The sequence below is a fragment of the Tenrec ecaudatus genome, chromosome 7 (assembly GCF_050624435.1).
Source record: "Tenrec ecaudatus isolate mTenEca1 chromosome 7, mTenEca1.hap1, whole genome shotgun sequence".
In the NCBI taxonomy this organism is placed as follows: Eukaryota; Metazoa; Chordata; class Mammalia; order Afrosoricida; family Tenrecidae; genus Tenrec; species Tenrec ecaudatus.
In genome coordinates this window covers 54,018,537-54,036,161 of record NC_134536.1, presented here as the reverse complement: position 1 = coordinate 54,036,161, position 17,625 = coordinate 54,018,537, and the positions used below count along the sequence as shown (strand labels likewise).

At 41.7% G+C, this 17,625-nt stretch overlaps 1 protein-coding gene across 2 annotated transcripts in view; it reads left to right on the top strand.

The window, feature by feature from the left end:
* Nucleotides 1-17,625, top strand: part of DCBLD1 (discoidin, CUB and LCCL domain containing 1) — a 70,589-nt gene that overhangs the window by 47,031 nt on the left and 5,933 nt on the right. For both annotated transcript variants that reach the window (XM_075554628.1, XM_075554629.1), the window contains exons 6-11: nt 1,509-1,636; nt 8,780-8,820; nt 13,585-13,800; nt 14,197-14,318; nt 15,127-15,274; nt 15,377-15,481. In XM_075554628.1, the coding sequence (XP_075410743.1) occupies nt 1,509-1,636; nt 8,780-8,820; nt 13,585-13,800; nt 14,197-14,318; nt 15,127-15,274; nt 15,377-15,481 (760 nt within the window). The remainder of the gene's footprint in view (nt 1-1,508; nt 1,637-8,779; nt 8,821-13,584; nt 13,801-14,196; nt 14,319-15,126; nt 15,275-15,376; nt 15,482-17,625) is intronic.

The following is a 17,625-nucleotide window of genomic DNA, read 5'->3' as shown; positions in this document are numbered from 1 at the left end:
TTGTTGGCTGTGAGGGGTTTATCTATCCTGGATTCCCTGTGTTTCTAGTTCTTGTCTGTGTAGCAGTGTGCATGTTCTGGTCTAATCCGATTTGTAAGGTAGAATTGAGGTCATGATAGTGGGGGGAAGGAAGCACCAAAGAACTAGAGGAAAGTTGTGTTTCATCGGTGCTATACTGCACCCTGACTGGCTCATCTCTTCCCTGTGTGAGGAGATTTCCAATTGTCTACAGCTGGGCATTGGGTCTCCACTCCATGCTCCCCAGCCCAAAAGTTGTTTCAGTCTTAACTCATGCTAAATGTCCATCATTTGTGGCTTCATGAACCTCAGCAAAGTTTGTTGTGGTTAATTTGATCAAATTGTCCATTGCATTTCCTTACCTAAAGAATTATTATATTTGATTTAATAAACTTGTTTTAAAGAAATTCATTAACATAAGCCAGTGATGTGGCTTTTTGTGCATTTATTTCTTAGTGAATCTTCTACCTCAAAAATAGTTAGAAAATTTTATATAAGCTTTACTACTTTAAATGGGATTTTTTAAAATAAAAATATCAGGTTTACTTAGGGTTTTTTAAATGCCAACTTTTAAAAATAAACATCAATTGTATTTTGGTTGGTTGAGAGTGATTTTTTTCTTTTAAGGAAATACTCTTGGGCAGGAGTAATTCTGTCATAATCTATGACAGCCATATCTGGTGGCCATTCTCTTGGAGGTACTTCCTAGGATCTGCAGTATGGAAAATGTAAATTCTGGTCTGTTCCCACCCAAAGGATATATACTATCAAGGCCAGGTTTGTCAGACCAGCCATCAGGCTGTTGTGCTGACAGCCACCTTCTCTGGGTGGGCGCAGCAATGGAGATGGAGGCTGGAGACCTTTGCTTGTTCATCACCCTAAGTCCTTCAGGAAGTTTTTTCTTCCACAGTGTGTCCCTTGCCTTGCTTATGAATTTGTTTGCTGCCTTGTTAAAATGTTTAAATTTACTAATGAATGAAGCTGCAGTAAAGGGCTTACCTTCTTGCATGACACAGTGTTTTGTAATTGGTAAACTGAGTCTAAGAAAGTGGGTCATTTATCCATTGCTACTTAACCGGCCACCCCCAAATTTAGAGGTCTCTTAGAATCACCATTTAATTTGCTGATGAGTTTGTGGGTTGGGATTTTGGACTGGATGGCTCTTAACGGTTCCTCCCCTGGAATCTCTCAAAGGGGCCGCAGGCAGTAGGGGATCAGCCGGTGTTGAGGGTCCACAATGGCCACGCATGATCACAATTGATGCTGACAGATAGTTGGCCATGTTAAGTGCAGCAGATGACAGCAAATGGCCTGGCCTGGCCCCAACGGGGCAAGAGAAGAGGTGACTACATGAGCCTGTCTGTCGGGAAACATTATTCATTGTAGAGTGGGGAGTAAGTAATTTATTACAGAAACAAAATGGCTCACTCCGACTGGTTTTTTCTTGTGTTCCTAAGTAAGCGATGGTTGTCAATATTGCTGTGTTTCAGACCTCTTTATTGTGCAAAGCCGCCATCCATGCGGGAGTAATTGCAGATGAACTGGGTGGCCAGATCAGCGTGTTTCAGAGTAAAGGGTTAAGTGGAGGAATCCTGGCCAACGGTGTGCTCTCCCGGGAGTAAGTACTTTGCCTTTTGTTCTGAGAGGAAGGGACCCCTGAAGGCATAATTAATCTGTAACAATTTTAAGAGGACAGCAGGGTTGTGATGCTACAAGTTTCTCAATTAGGACAAGTTAAGTGTGTGTGTGTGTGTGTGTGTGTGTGTGTGTGTGTGTTTAGAAGAGCATTCATAGTTTCTGGGTGGAAGATCAGCGCAGCACATAAAGAGCTCACTGCTTACACTGACAGGTAAACTGCAAAGACACCCTTCTGAGGTCCTGGGGCAAACGAATTCTTCTACTTTCCAGTGAGTTAATGAGAGAGGGAATAAAGGCCTATTTCTTCTTAGTTTTAACTGGTCAGTAAATCGTGGGTTGTCTTCAATATTTCATAAGATATTAAAAGAGGCAGTGGACGGAAACAAACTCTTAGGGAACCACTGAGCTCTCCCCCAAGCTCACTAGAGATGCCTTTTGTCAAATACATTGGGTAGATTGAGAAAGATGAATTTTGTAACTGATGTGCCCTGGACCTTATCAGCGTCCTAAGAAAAAAAGTCTCCCACGTGCTCTAAATGTTTCTAGTTCCGTTTGTAATGCATTCAGATTCCCTAAGCCTCTGGAGGGCATAAACCCAGAAGTAAACAGAACTAAATATAAGTTATAATATTGTTTTTACAGGAAAGTATATTTTAATTCCAAAGATCCCATCTGTGTACTCAACTCAACACATACACGAAAACCTTGAGACCCATAGCTGGGTCGTGGTGGTCGCTAATCTTACAGGAAAGGACATGTTTGCAGCAGTGAGTGAGCACGAGTCGGTGGGTCACCTTCATGGGGGAGGTCAGCATTGAATTTTATAGGAAGCAGCAAGTGGACACTGAAAGAAAACTCAAGGCCAGAGAGGAGCTGTAGATGGCAGGGGCAGCTCCATGCTCGTGACCAACTGGCCTACAGGTGGGGTGGCTGCGGAAGACCAGCAGAGCCTCTCCAGGGTTGTTCCGAGGTCCCTGAGAGAATTGGAAAGGACATTCCTACCCAACTCTTTCATAGACCTGGCCAGCAAGACCATCGCTGAAGAGAGCAAGTTGACAGTCCCTGGGACTTGCAGGCTCACTTATATTTGTCTTCTGCAACTACCATGACCTTCTCCCTTCTGGGTAGACTTTTAGCTAGGAGAGGCCCCCGAGTATTCTTTTCAAAGCACCTGAGTAGTCAGACATAATAATCTCAAATTTGTGCCTGGGAAAACTAAGAAACAGTAATACCTTTATTCTTACTCAAGAAAAATTATAAAAGTGTAAGACATATACATAGCACACACAGACAGGTATGTGTGTATATACTTTTCCCTTCAACTCTTTGGAGCATTCAATTTTATGTTCTGCTTTATAACAAAAGTCACCACATAGGCACACAGCAAGCCCTTAGCTGTCAGCTTAACTTTGGCTTTTCCTTCACATTTTGTTGTGAATGAGGTGGAAGTTGACAGCGCAGATCATAGTTTTGCCTTCAGTAACCCGTGCACCTTCTGATCCAAGTTGCAGTTCCCTCAGGGTACCATCACTTACCCCACTTCTTGCCTGTTTCCTGTCTCCATCCCTTCTTTCCTTCCCTCTGCACTTTGCCCTTGGGGAAGTGCTACCCTGGTGATCTTCAATGGCTGATTAGTCCAACACCACACTTAGGGTGCGTTCAGTTCTAGACCTGAAGGGAAAGGGACCTCGATCCGACCAACCAGCCTGATTCTGAGTTCTGTTTCACATTTCCTCTCGCTCTATCCAGGACCTTCCAATGTGATCCAGTTGGCAGCGGTGGCCTGGGACCACCAACTTCTGGTCTCCGGTTTGTAAAAACTGATGTTTGCAAGGCCCATTAGTCCATTGGGCCAATTTTGCCCTTGTGTCTTTAAATTGTCACTTTTCTTTCTTTGGACAGGGAGAGACAAATTATTGCTCCTTAGATGGCTGCTCATGAGTTTTTAAGGGCCTAGTTGCTAGTCACCAAATTAAGATGTGGCAGATAGTCATTGTGGACCTTTAGCCTTTGTTCTATGCTGGTTAACTGCTCTCCGAAGAATTTTGCCTTGATTCCTCAGGCCTAGAGAAGCAATCTCTCAAGTTACTTGGTCATGTCTAAGAAATGTTCATACCATTAGCTCCTATATTCTCCACCTAACTGATGGATAAATATGCAGCAAAAGTCAATATACAAATGTTTGTCAAACCTAAAAATATTATATACATCTGTATCTTTTGAGAATCTTTCCTAGTAGCAATAAAATGAAATGTATATTTTCTGTAATGTATATATATGAATATAGTATATACTTATATATGAATATGTATGGTTCATTTTATTGCTACTGCGGTATGACAAATGAAAGCTGTAGGCAATGGCCTTGATTTGCTGGCCTCCAAATCGAATTGAAGAACTGGCGTTTGGTTTAAATCTGTTTTTCAGATTCCCTTGCCTATGTTCTTTTAGACTTGAATGATTCTTATAAGAAAATAGGATAAGAAGTGTAACCTGAACCACTTGAATTTTATCCTATTTTGGAAAAAAGAATTCTATGTGGTAAAACTATTGAGTTGCAGACTTATCCTCTCATTTACTTCTGCTACATAACTGTGCCCAATACACAGGAAGTTGCTTTATATAATTTGACATTCAACTTTCATACAAAAAGAAAAACACTGAAGTCTAATCCAGCAGTGAATTTGAAAGCATTTTCATGCATACTTCATGCAGTTATTTCAATAAATTTTCCACAATGATTTTTGTTTTGGTGGGAGGAGATAGGAAGTCAAAACTATATTAGGGTTCTTTTTCCGCCTGTGATTTTGTACTGAGCGGAGAAGAGTCGACTGTATATTAATAGTCTCTTCCCCTAAGTTAGATTCTCAAATCATCAGGGAGCAGTGGTATTTTTTCCTCTGTGTTGTTTTGCTGTTGGGGAACCGCTGTGCATGCGGTTGTTGAACTTCTGTTCCCACTCATGATTGTTTGGCATTCAGGAAGACACAAAAAAGGAAGCGCTGCCGCTGAGGAAGAAGAGGTCCCTAAAGTAAATACCCCGGGTTCTTCTGGGAGTCATCCCAGGTCAGGTCACTTCCTTGATTTGCCGAGCCCAGAATGGAATCAGGAAGAGGCACTGATCTCATTCAGAGGATGGTGGCTGGGACCACAGAAAGAAAGCCTTCTTGATGTTTACATCAGCTGCTGCTGCTTCTCCTTCACCTTCACCTTCTCCTTCCTCTTCCCCTTCCTCTTCCCCTTCCCCTTCCCCTTCCCCGTTCCTGTCCAGTCCCTTCTCCTCCTCCTCCTCCTCCTCCTCCTCCTTCTTCTTGTGTGTGAGTTTTTATATATTTTGAATAATAGTTTTATTGGCATATCCTTCACCTGTCATACAATTTAATCATTTGATCATATTAAGAGTTATACAGCCATAACCATAAACAATTTCAGAACACATTTTTCTTTCTCATACTCATTGTTGTTAGCTCTCATTTCCCCCACCTCCCCTGCCAGGCCCCTGGGTAATTATTCATCCAGTTACTATCTCCATAGATTTACCTATCCTGAATTGCATATACAGAAAATCATACAAAACACAAGTAGGAACCAAGCTAAACAACAACACCGATTAAGCAAAACATAGGAACACCTCAATCAAAAAGAAAGCAGGAAATATTAAAAACTGAAATAACTTTAAAAATGGGTCAAAAGATGAAAATTACATTTTAACCCAACTACCTCTGCTGTAATTGACTTTACAGTGCTCTCTGTCTGGTAGCAACGCTATTGTTGTCCCTGGACCATGGGCAGAGGAGATTCACCTGAGGCTTGATATAGGTTAGGACTGGCAAACAGATTTTAGACTTACACTGTAACTCGTAGCCTTCTGCAAACCGGGTGTTCAGAAGTTCAACTCTGATACCATTCACTCCTTCACATTGGGATTTTATTATTTACAGTCTTTGCCTCACACAGGCTGGTGTGTTTCTTCTATGTGGATTTAGATGGTTGCTTGTTTTAGGATATCCTTTAAGACCCCGAGTCTGTTCTTTCTGATAAATAGGCACCATCTGGTTTCTTCACCCCACTTTGCTGGAGCACCCATGTCTTCATGAGACCTGGTATCAAGCAGGCCCATGCCGTATGAACTAATTGTTCCTAGAGTATGTGTGAGACCAAAATCCATTTGTATATCTCTGGTTCATAAAAGTCTCTGGATCCCTTTAGAGACATTATCATTTTATAATATAAAACATTATAAATAATCCCCTTGGGCATAAGGTAATTCTATTGATAGTATCATTAATTTAGTGAATGGTATAGGATTTTAAATATTGTTGGGAAAAGGAAATGATGCAAGTATAGGCCAGCTTCAGACCACAATACGTGAATTGTTGACTTGTACAGATTAAATTTTTAAGTGCCTGGACACTATTTACATGAATAATGGGGGGTGGATTGTAGACCCAAACTTTCACTAATGTTCATTCCCAAAGGCAGAATCTGCTTACCAGACTAATGTTGATTGCCTCTGGAACCATCTGGGAAGACTAGCAAATTCCTGTGAGTTGATTGAGTTGATTTACTAAAGTGTGAATGAATCCTCAGAACCCTAGAAAATCAGAAAAAGATGGATTTCATAAGTTCTCCCATGAAATTCAAATCTACTGTAGGGCCCACGAAGCCAGAGACTCAGTACTGGAGGAGCAGTGGGACCAGCGCCCAGCTCATTGCAGTTCAGTGGGCTTCTCTGATTTTTCTCCAGCCATCACTGAACGTCCAGCAACAGGAACGAGTCTTAACTTGCTTCAGGAGCCACCCGGAGAGACTCGCACCTCCAGTAAACTGATGGAGTTATTTTATCAAAGTGTGAGTGAGTCAGAACCCTCTCCCTTAGGTACTCCCACTTTGGGAGGGAAAGGCTTATTTACCAGTAGAACCCTCTAAGTCCGTGGTTCTCAACCTTCCTAACACCGCGACCCTTTAATACAATTCCTCATGTCGTGGTGACCCCCCAACCATGAAATTATTTTCATTGCTACTTCATCACTGTAATTTTGCTACTGTGATGAATTGGGCGACCCCAGTGAAAGGGTTGTTTGACCCCCAAAGGGGTCTCAACCCACAGGTTGAGACGGCCGCTCTAGGTGGCGCTATGGAAGCCAGGGCCGCAGAGCTGGAGTGGAAAAGCCTCTCTGCTGGCTGATAACAGAGCAAAGAGAGTCTTCACCTCTGAAGTTCCCCTCTTTCTAAAACAACGTCTCTTTGTTCACAACAGTGTTGCCATGGCCGTGGGAGAGCTCCTTGGCTGTCATGGCCGTCGCAGTTCGGATTTGCACTTACGTTGTGTCAAATTTCAAATTTAGTACGTAGCAGAGGTACATTTGAGAAAATGGAGAGGAGGAAGGTTTTAAATAAGTCTTCATGAAAATTTAAATATGAATAACAACAACACATGCTTTTTTAAAAAAAAAAGTTTTATTAGAACTTCATCCACATGTCGTACAAGTCAATAATTCAATCGTATCAAGAAGAGTTGTAAAATTATCGCCATACTCAAGTGTAGAACATTTTCTTCTTCCTTGGCTCGTCATTATTCATGTAATTGTTTTTCCTCTAAGTGTGGCAGAAATGTACACAACCAGACATTCTCCGGTTCCACAACTTCTACCTGTCTAATTCAGGGCTCTTGATTATACTCTTTGTGCTGCGCGGCCAGTATTGATACCCTTTTCCGGTGACTCCCTACCTCCAGCTGTGCTGCTTCCCCCAGGCCTGCCGTTGGCATGGTGCTGAGCAAGTTCCATGGCCCAGCTGGGTCTGAGTTGTCTCACCTGAGAAAGGATGGATGCCTCTTTTACATTCAATAGGTTATCCTAGAACCTGGCTGTGGCAGACCAGGACTTACAGCGTCTCTGGCTGAGGGAGATGAAGACTCTGGAAGAGAAACTCGATTCCAGGAGATGTAGTTACTAAAATGAACTTCTGATGGACAGATGTTTAAACTTGTGGCAAAAATATTTTGGGGTTCCTGTGGGTTTCACAATTTGTTCATCTCACTGTTCATTCTTCTAAAATAACTTTCAAAGTTAAGATTTAAAATGATAAGCGACACTCTCAGATTATAAAATGACCCTAGCATCTCTCTGTCATGTTTACTTCCCAGCCTAACATAGTAAATGTTATGCATGGAAGGAAATGATGAGAATTCTAAATTTCCCATTCATTTTTCAAACCTTGGTAAGGAATTTAATAATAATAAAAATAGACCTAGTTTGGGACAATAGCTATCTCTTTTTTACTGAAAGAAGGAATTACACAATGAGATTGATTTGATAAACTCTCCCATGAACATAAAACAAACTGTAAGGCCCAGAGGGGCAGAGCCTCAATACCAGAGGCATAGAAGGCCCAGGGCCCAGTGCCGCCCAGTTTGGTGAGGCGCTGTGAGTTTTCTCTCACTGTCCCTTGAAATCCAGAAGTGGGAGCTGGTCATGACTTTGCCCTGCTTGCAAGAGCAGGCCAGAGCACGACTGGAGAGAGACAGAAACTGGGCTGAGCCTACCTGGGAGGAACATTGCTGGGGCAAGACACTACTGTGAGGAAGTCAGACAGAGGCCGTTAAAGGAATGCCATGCCCAGCATTTCTCCTGAATGTAATTGTGCTGTATTCCTCTGTGGTCCCTGCTTAGACAGTGAGTGGAGTGCTTTCAGGTGACTGCGAAGCAAAGGGAGGCTGCAGAGTAGTAACCCCTCCTGCCTCCAGCACTGCGTTTTCCATATTAATTCCTTAAGATTCAGGATTGTCCCTGACACTGCAGATCTGATCACTCCTACCGAACCCAGTGTGGTATGGTGGGAAAAGTACAGGAATTGTATTCAAAAATGATGTCTCAGTCTTGGCCACTTGTCACCTGGAGGACTAAAGAAGTTGCTTATCTACAGCGGCCTCCTTTTTAAGACCCTGGCGGTGTGACAGTGAGAGGGGAGCGGGGACTAAAGGAGGCGTGAGGCCGCATGAAGTGTCACATGTCAGAAAGCTCTGATAGTAAAGAACAAGGGAGCCCCACCATCCTGCAAGCTCAGTCAGGATGCAACCGTGGAGCAGCTCACCTCTTTCTGTTCCTGTTTTTCGTTTCAGTGGTTTCCTGTCAGGCAAGCGATTTCATTTTGCTTCCAATGGTAAGGATCATGCTTTCCTTAATAATTTGATATTTAAAAATTATTAGTGACTTTTATTCAACTTCTGTTATGTGTTTTCACTCCCATGGTATATAGTGTTATTATTTTTTGTGTGTCTAAAAATTGTGGGAGTATTTAGAGTAACTTGGAAGACTGGTTATAAAATAAAAGGCTTTTTATTAAACTGTTTCCTTTAGTTTCCATTAGTACATATTTAAGATAAAATACTAGATACTTTTAAGAAAATCTGAAAACTAGAAGTATGATGTTGTTCATAAAAAGCCAAAACTTTAGCTAAGCCAAGAGCTATGCGTAAACATTACACATACCTAAAAATATCTATCATCAATCTATCTAGGACCAATAGATATGATCATAATAAATGGAGAATAAAATAATGTTGCAAGGATTTTAGAACCACAATCAATGCTCATGGAAGCGTAGTCAAGAAATCAAATGGCGTATTGTATTTGTCAAATCTGTCACAGGTGACCTTCTTAGAGTGTTGAAGAGCAAGGATGTCACTCTGAGGACTAAGGCGGATCTGACCCGAACCATGGTTTTTTCAGTTGCCTCATATGGATGTGAAAGTTGGACATTGAATAAGGAAGACTGAATTATGGTGCAGGTGAAGAGGACTGAACATACATACCATGGACTGCCAAGAGAAAAACATTTGTGTCTCAGAAGAAGTGTAGCTAAAATGCTGCTTAGAAGGAAGGATGCAGGGACTTCATGGCACATACTTTGGATATGTTACCAGGAAAGACTAATCCCTGGAAATGGACATCAGAAGGAATGAGGCAGGAAAAAGAGGAAGACCATGAACAAGATGGATTGACACAGTGGCTGCAACAATGGACTCAAACAGAACTACAGTTGTGAAGCTGGTACAGGACTGGGCAGTGTTTCCTTCTGGTCGGTTGTGCAGCAACAACATAAGGAGTTGATAGATAGATAGATAGATAGATAGATAGATAGATAGATAGATAGATAGATAGATAGATAGATAGATATAGACGGACACACAGATGGATAGATAGATAGATAGAAAAATAGATAGAGATAGATGGACACACGGATGGATGGATGGATAGATAGAGATAGACGGACACACAGATGGATAGATAGATAGATAGATAGATAGATAGATAGATAGATAGATAGATAGATAGATAGATAGACGGATAGATAGACAGACAGATGGGGCTTTAAAAGTTTGTGGAAATTTTCGGTATCTTTTTTTATGAACTTTTGAAGCCTCCTTGTATATTATATAATGGTCTGAATCCAGGAAATATAGAACCTTCCTACAACTTTGCAACAGGGAGACCAAAAAAAATAGATAAAAGATTTGAGTAGGCATTTAACCAAAGAAGATGAACAAATGCTCAACATGCACGTGAAAGATATTCAGCATTTTTAGTCATTGTCTTTAGGTGCCATCACGCCACTTTCAACTTCTAAACACCTTACAAACGCACTGCCTCATCCGTTTCCCAAGACTAAAGCTCTTTATGGAAGCAGACTGCTTCAACAATCTCCCCAAGGTACTTCAAACCACAGACCTGTTAGTTAGCAGTGAAGCACTTAACCACTGCACCACCAGGGCTCCTTCAGGAGTCATTAAGCCTACTGCCAGCAAGTCCATTCTAATTCAGAATGACTACGCGGGGTTTCCAAGACTGTACATTTTACAGCAGCAGACAGCCAACTGCCACCCTTGCAGTGAGTAGCAGCCCAATGCCTAGTCTACAGCAAAACGGGGCTCTCTTTGTTCATTAGACTTTAGGGACATGCAGATTAAAAGAGGACAATGAAATGTCACTTCACTCCTACTAGAATGACTGAGGAAAACCTGGACAACAAATGTTAGCAAGGATAGGGAGAAATCGGGACTTCTTCGACTTCTGGTAGATGACAGAATGGTGTAGCCTCTGTGGGAAAGACTGTGATGGCTTCTGGAAAAGCCAACCAGTGAATCACCACCTGATTGGATGATTCCTCTCTGAAACACATATTCGGAAGACTCCAAAGCGGGAGTGCAGAGCTGCTTGTACATCATTGTTCTTTGCAGCACGGCTCACAAAATGTGGAGACTGCCTCAATGTCCATCAGCCAAATAATGGAAAACAAAGTGTTGGACATGAATCACATGGAGTCTTGTTCTGGCCAGAAAGAGAAATGAAGTCCTGGTGAATGCTCTATGAATAAACCTGGAGACCATTATGCTAAGTGAAATAAGTTAATCACAAAAATGTCATCCCACTTATATGAAATATCTAGAACTGGCAAACAAACAATGATCAAAGTTTACTGGTTGTTGCCAAAAGGGGGAGAATATAAAGGGGCACCAGGTTTCTGATAAGGGTATTAGAAAAATCTGGAAAGGGAAAATTGGGATAGTTATCTAATATGATAGTCATTTAACATGTACCATTCCATGACTAGTAATTATCACTGAGTGATGCATGGAAAAAGTTGATAGTGATTATTTTGTTATATATATATATCTTTACCACAGTTTCTTTCAAAAGAAGGAAAAACAAAATGCTGTAGCAAAATGGAAGCCTGGGTTATGAAAACAAAAAAAATCCTAGGAATAAAAGAGTTGATTTAATATTAGAGTAGAAGAATATCAACTTAATACTAGATGCATTAAAACAAAAAGCAAAGCACATCCACCGCCACCTAGTCGATTCTGACTCAGCAGTCTTACACAGGGTTTCTGAAAGTGAACCTTTGCTTGCACTGACAGTGTCATCCCTCCCCATGTTAGAGTTAGGGTTAGGGTTGGGTTAGGGTTAGGGATAGGGTTAGGGTTGGGGTTAGGAGTTAGGGTTAGGGGTTAGGGTTAGGGTTGGGTTAGGGTTAGGGATAGGGTTAGGGATAGGGTTAGGAGTTAGGGTTAGGGTTGGGTTAGGGATAGGGTTAGGAGTTAGGGTTGGGGTTAGGGTTAGGGATAGGGTTAGGAGTTAGGGTTAGGGGTTAGGGTTGGGTTAGGGTTAGGAGTTAGGGTTAGGGGTTAGGTTGGGGTTAGGGATAGGGTTAGGGTTTGGGGTTAGGGATAGGGTTAGGGGTTGGGGTTAGGGGTTGGGGTTGGGGTTAGGGTTAGAGGTAGGGTTAGGGATAGGGTTAGGGGTTGGGGTTAGGGTTAGAGGTAGGGTTGGGTTAGGCTTAGGGTTAGGAGTCCAGCACTGAACCAACAGTGGGAACGAGGGCGCCTTCTAATGCCTCATGGTACTTTTAAAAGACCGTTTAATTGATATATAATCTGCATACCATACAAACCAGTGGCTTAGATATATTCAAAAGAGTTGTGTAATCATCACCAGAATCACTTTTAGATCATTTTATCCATTCTTGTATCCATTATTATTAGCTCCCCATCTCCCTCACCCTCTCCTGTCATAACCCTAAAAACTGTGAATCTGGTAACTGTCTCTAGAACTTCAGTGCATTAACCATTGTGTCACAGAGCTACCTGTTACTGTCTGTGTACATTCACCTATCCTGTATTTCATACAAAGAAAAGCATACCATATATGTATATATATGTTCTCTACCAACAACACCAAACAACTTAAACCCAAAGAAAGCAGAAAATAACAAAATCAAGACAAAGTTAAAAATAGATCAAAAGGGAAAACAAATGGTAAAATGTTCAATTTTAATCTAACTACATCTGCAATGCAGAGCCCTGGTGGCACAGGGGCTACACATTGGGCTGCGAACCACACGTCAGCAATTCAAAACCATCAGTCACTCCTTGGGGAAAAGGTGGAGCTTTCTACTTTCATGAAGAGTTACAGTTTCCCCTTGGAAACTCACAGAAGCAGTTTTATCTTGTCATATAGGGTCACTGAATTGGCACTACTTGATGGCAGTGAAGTTTTTGTTTTATAAATGCAGTGTTACATGTTCCAATGCATTCTGTCCGAGGATAAGACTGTTCACATCTGAGGGAATTCAATAGAGGCTTAATCCACTTGGGGGCTCTGCAAATGGATTTTGAACTTTTCCTGCCATTAATCGCCTCTGCAAACTGGGTACTCATAATTTAAGCTCTAATTCAGTTCCCTCCTCTGGTCTTGGATTTTATTGTTTACAATCCTTAGATCACACAGGCTGCTGTGCCCCTCCCACTCACACCTGGTTGACACTTCACTTAGATGGCTGTTTGTTTTATAACAAGTCCTTTAGATTCCAAACACTCTTCTTTCTGATAGTAGGACACCATCTGATTTCTTCTCCACATTTTGCTATGTCATCCATTTCTTCAGTGATCACTTTATGAGGACAAGTGCCGAGTAGGGCTATATCATAAGAACAAATTGCTCCCAGAGTCAGGATTATGATTAAGTGTGAGCTCAAAATCTATTCAAATACATAACATTTATAGATATCCCTCATATCAACTTTAGAGACAGCTTTATCAGCTTCTTGAGAAATAATATAGATAGCCTACAGGGAACATTTAGTAATTCTAATAATAGTATCAATAATCTACCCATTGGTATAGAACTGAAAATATTAGTGAGAAAAGGAATATACATAAACAGGAAGCTTACTAGCCTAATGCACTTGGAATGTTGACTTACACAGAATACAAATTTAAAGTGACTGAACCCTGCTTAGGACAGCCATCGCCGTGCAGCAATGTTGATAGCACTCATTCACTGAGGCGGAACTACGTGCAGGGGCTTTTTCTAATGCTCATTATATAGCTATATCTTAAATGTCCGACTTTCCCTTTTTACCTAGATTGTAGCAAATCCTTGAGTTTGGAACCCAACAGGCAAATCCGAGCTTCTTCCTCATGGCAGTGGGTCAATGAGGCTGGAGAGCAAGTTCATTGGTCTCCCCGCCGAGCACGGCTTCAGGATCAAGGCCCTTCCTGGGCTTCCGGAGATAATAGCAACAACCACAAGCGACGAGAGTGGCTGGAGATAGACTTGGGAGAGAAAAAGAAAATAACAGGTACTCAGGGGAAGCACGTGGCAGTTTTTCAAATGCCGAACAACTTTTGGTAGAAATCATGGCTCCATTTGCATAATTGCCTCTGTCTCGAATGAAAAGTACTTGACACGGGTTGAAAGTGTGAGCAGGCCTCACATGCGCCTGTGAGAACTGGATGCAGATTGTGCCACCGCAGTGTTTTCCTGACGGGTTTTCCGCACTGGCAAAAAGCCCTTATCGGGGAGGCTGTCAAGATGAAAACACTTGTCCAGCCCCAGATTTCCCAATCACCTGGGAAAAGTGGGTCTCTAGAATACTGAGCTTTCAAATGAGACTCAAATGCACCCCGGAAACACAATGCATTCTATGTGTTAACCCCCTTTAAAAGCTAACCTACAAATAATGTTTCCTTCCAAGGAATTAGGACCACAGGATCCACACAGCCGAGTTTCAACTTTTATGTTAAGAGTTTTGTGATGAATTTTAAAAACAACTCCAAATGGAGGACCTACAAAGGATCTGCAAAGAATGAGGAAAAGGTGAGAGAAGACTGAGTAGTGGAAACAAACCGCCAGACTTTTTGGTCCATGTGTTCACGCTGTATTTTCTGTTAATAAAGCACAATAGCAGCCCTTCCTTGGGCACGTGCGAATAAGGAAAATCGTAAGAGCTATTGGAATATATTTCTCTTCTACTTCAGCATGAGATCATGTGATTTTGCAGAGAAAGGATCATTGGTAACTAGAAGTGATTGCTTTACGGTGAATTAGAGCAGGGGAAGACTTGAGGGTGGAAATTTCCATCAGGACACTGTTAAAAGTCATTCGAATTAGGATGGGGTAATAATTCGCAGTGTGTGTTCTTGAGGTTAATGATCAATAGAACCATATTAATGTTGAAAGAGCAAGGTAAATATTGCAACCAGGAAGGTTTAACTGGTTTATCCAAAATGAAACTCAAATCAGAAAACAGCTTAGAAGTACCACCTGAGTAACTTGGCCTTTGTTTGTGAGGTTGTAGATCATTGGTATAACAAAAAAAAAGAGACAAAAAACAAATCAAATCCACTGCCATCCAGTTGATTATGGTTCATAGAGACCCTATAGGACAGGGTGGAACTGCTCTTGTGGGCTTCTGAGTCTGTAAGTCTTGACAGGAGTGGAAATCCCTGTCTGCCTCTTGAGGAGAGACTGGTGGTTTCGAACTGCTAACCTTGTGATTAGCAGCCTGATGTGTAACCACCCCCACCAGGGCTCTTTGCCTCAGGTGCACGTAATTAGGTGTGACCAGATTGGTAAAGACTTAAAAACTAACAACACATTCAAATGAAGTAACTTCTTTCGACAGGTGTTCCAGGGTAATTCTAACTTCCAGGACCCCGTGAGGAACAATTTCATCCCCCCCATCGTGGCCAGATACGTGCGGGTCATCCCTCAGACGTGGCACGAGAGGATAGCCTTGAAAGTGGAGCTCATTGGCTGCCAGATTACACAAGGTGGGGCTCAGAACGAGTCGATTTGGAATTTGATTTTGGCCATTTTCGTGCCCAGGTTCTGGTTACTTTACATGTGATTTTCTCACATCCCTTCTTGCACAGGGAATGACACACTGCTGCGGCGCAAGTCAAGCCGGACGACCGGCAGTTCCTCGAGGAGAGATGAGCCCGGCACAGAGCCCACCCCTTCCGAAGAAACAGCCACAGGTATGGCGGCTACATTGTTTTGTAGGCTCGGGCAGAGGCAGAGCTGGTGCCCCAGCCAATGTAACAGGAATTCAACAATTTATTTTCTCTCTCATAAATATGCGGAAGCAGATGTATAAAATGATTTGTGTTCATAACACTCATTTCAACATTGCACTTAGAAAAATATGGCCAACCAACTTAAATGTCTCTCAAACACTAGGTAAATGTGCTATCTGAAATATACATTGACGTATTCTTTCGCCATAAGAAAGAGTAAAAAAACCAAAATAAATAAACTTTAAAAAGAAAGAATAAACTCTTTATGTTTGTAATATGGAAAGCTGTATGGGACATATTGACAAGTTTTTTAAAAAAGGAATAGAATGGTCTATGTTGCATGTTACCATGTATGCAAAACCAAATTCACTGATCACGTCAGTGCTGACCTCACAGCGAATCCCTGTGGGTTACTGAGACTGTAACTGGTTGTGGAGTAGAAAGCCAAGTCTGTCTCCTGAAGGAGGTTCTGGTGGTTTTAAACTGCCGACCATTTGGATAGCAGCCCAGCGCATACCACGGTGCCACCAGACGTCCTGCTCCACCGCAAGTGCAAAGAGGGGAGAAGATAATACAATTATACAGGTTTACTTTTTCTATATGTCCGGATAAATGTCAAGAAACAGAATTTGGTAAAAGTATAGTGATCATGTTTAGAGTACATTTTTATGAGGTAATTTTTATGTTAGCACTATAAAACTTGAAAAGATTTTTTTTAAATATAAAGAACAAAATAAAAAAAACCCATAATCTATATATTAGATTCATTCATATCCCACTGTGTCCAGTCCACTGTATTGATATATATAAGTATAAGGGAAAAAATGGGAGTATACCATATATTCTATAGCAAATTTTACTTAACATTGTATTATGATAAGTTTTTCATGTTTATTATAATTGAAAAACAATTATTAATCTTATTTTTTATAAGGATATATTACCATTCACTTACTCATTCCCCTATTATTGGATGGTTAAGTTTTTAAATGCATAATCCCTTATTACTCTTAAAAGTAATACTGCCATATTTACATAAATTTTCATCCATATAAAAATTATTTATCCCCCCCTTTGATAAAGCTAGACATTTTACCTTCTGATTATACCTTTATATCCCCCCACCCTACCCCACTAGGGATCACACAGAAAGAAGGGTATAAAAAAATAAATATTTCTGCTTTAATTGCTAAGTTCTTACAAACTAGGGGCTTGCTTCAGTGGTCACTAAAACCTGGTCCTGCCAAGTTGGCTCCAGCTTATACTGACTGCAGGACACAATGGAATTGCCCCAAAGATTTCTAAGGCCGTAACCTTTAAGGAAACAGACCGGGACTCGTTTCTCCCACAGAACAGCTGGTGGCCTTTGGTTCTTGCAACCTTTCCGTCAGTAGCTGAACGCTCAGCCACTGCACTACCAGCTCCTTCTGTAAAGCAGGGGTGTGGGAGCAAACCCAGCCTCCATCAAGTCTTGGGCAAATGCAGTGTGAGCCAGTGGTATTTCCTTTCATTCTATCTTCTTATAGGACAGGCTACAGCTGTCCCTGTGAATTTCCAGGGCTGTAACTGTTTACCGGAGTAAAAAGCTCCATCTGTCTCCCACCACTAAGTTGGTAGTTTTGAACTTACAACCCCGTGAATCACAGTTCAACTCATTACCACTACACCACCAGGGTCCCACAGTTCTCTAGGTCTCTGTGAGCCTACAGGGCAAAATCTGCCCACATCTTGAAGGACTGGTTGTATGAGCCAAGCTGACTTCCACATTTGTGCCTAAGTCACTTGCCTGTCTAAATAATTTCTGAGCCTAAGAAGGGCCATCCATGCAGTGGTTAAACGGTTGGCTGTTAACTGTGGCTGAGTGATTCAAACCCAGCAGCCTCTCTGGGAGAAAGAGGTGTCAGCTTGCCCATTTCCCATGAAGAGATAATCACCTTGGAAACCCTGCAGTTCTCTGTCCTATAGGGTCACAGTGAGTTAGCATAGACTCCACAGCAATTGCATTTGGTGCTGGTTTTGTTGGTTTTTCAATGTGGGCCCAACAAAGGCGCCCAGATGGGGCAGTGGTTAAAGAGCTCCCCTCTTTACCGCCAAGTCAGAGCTTC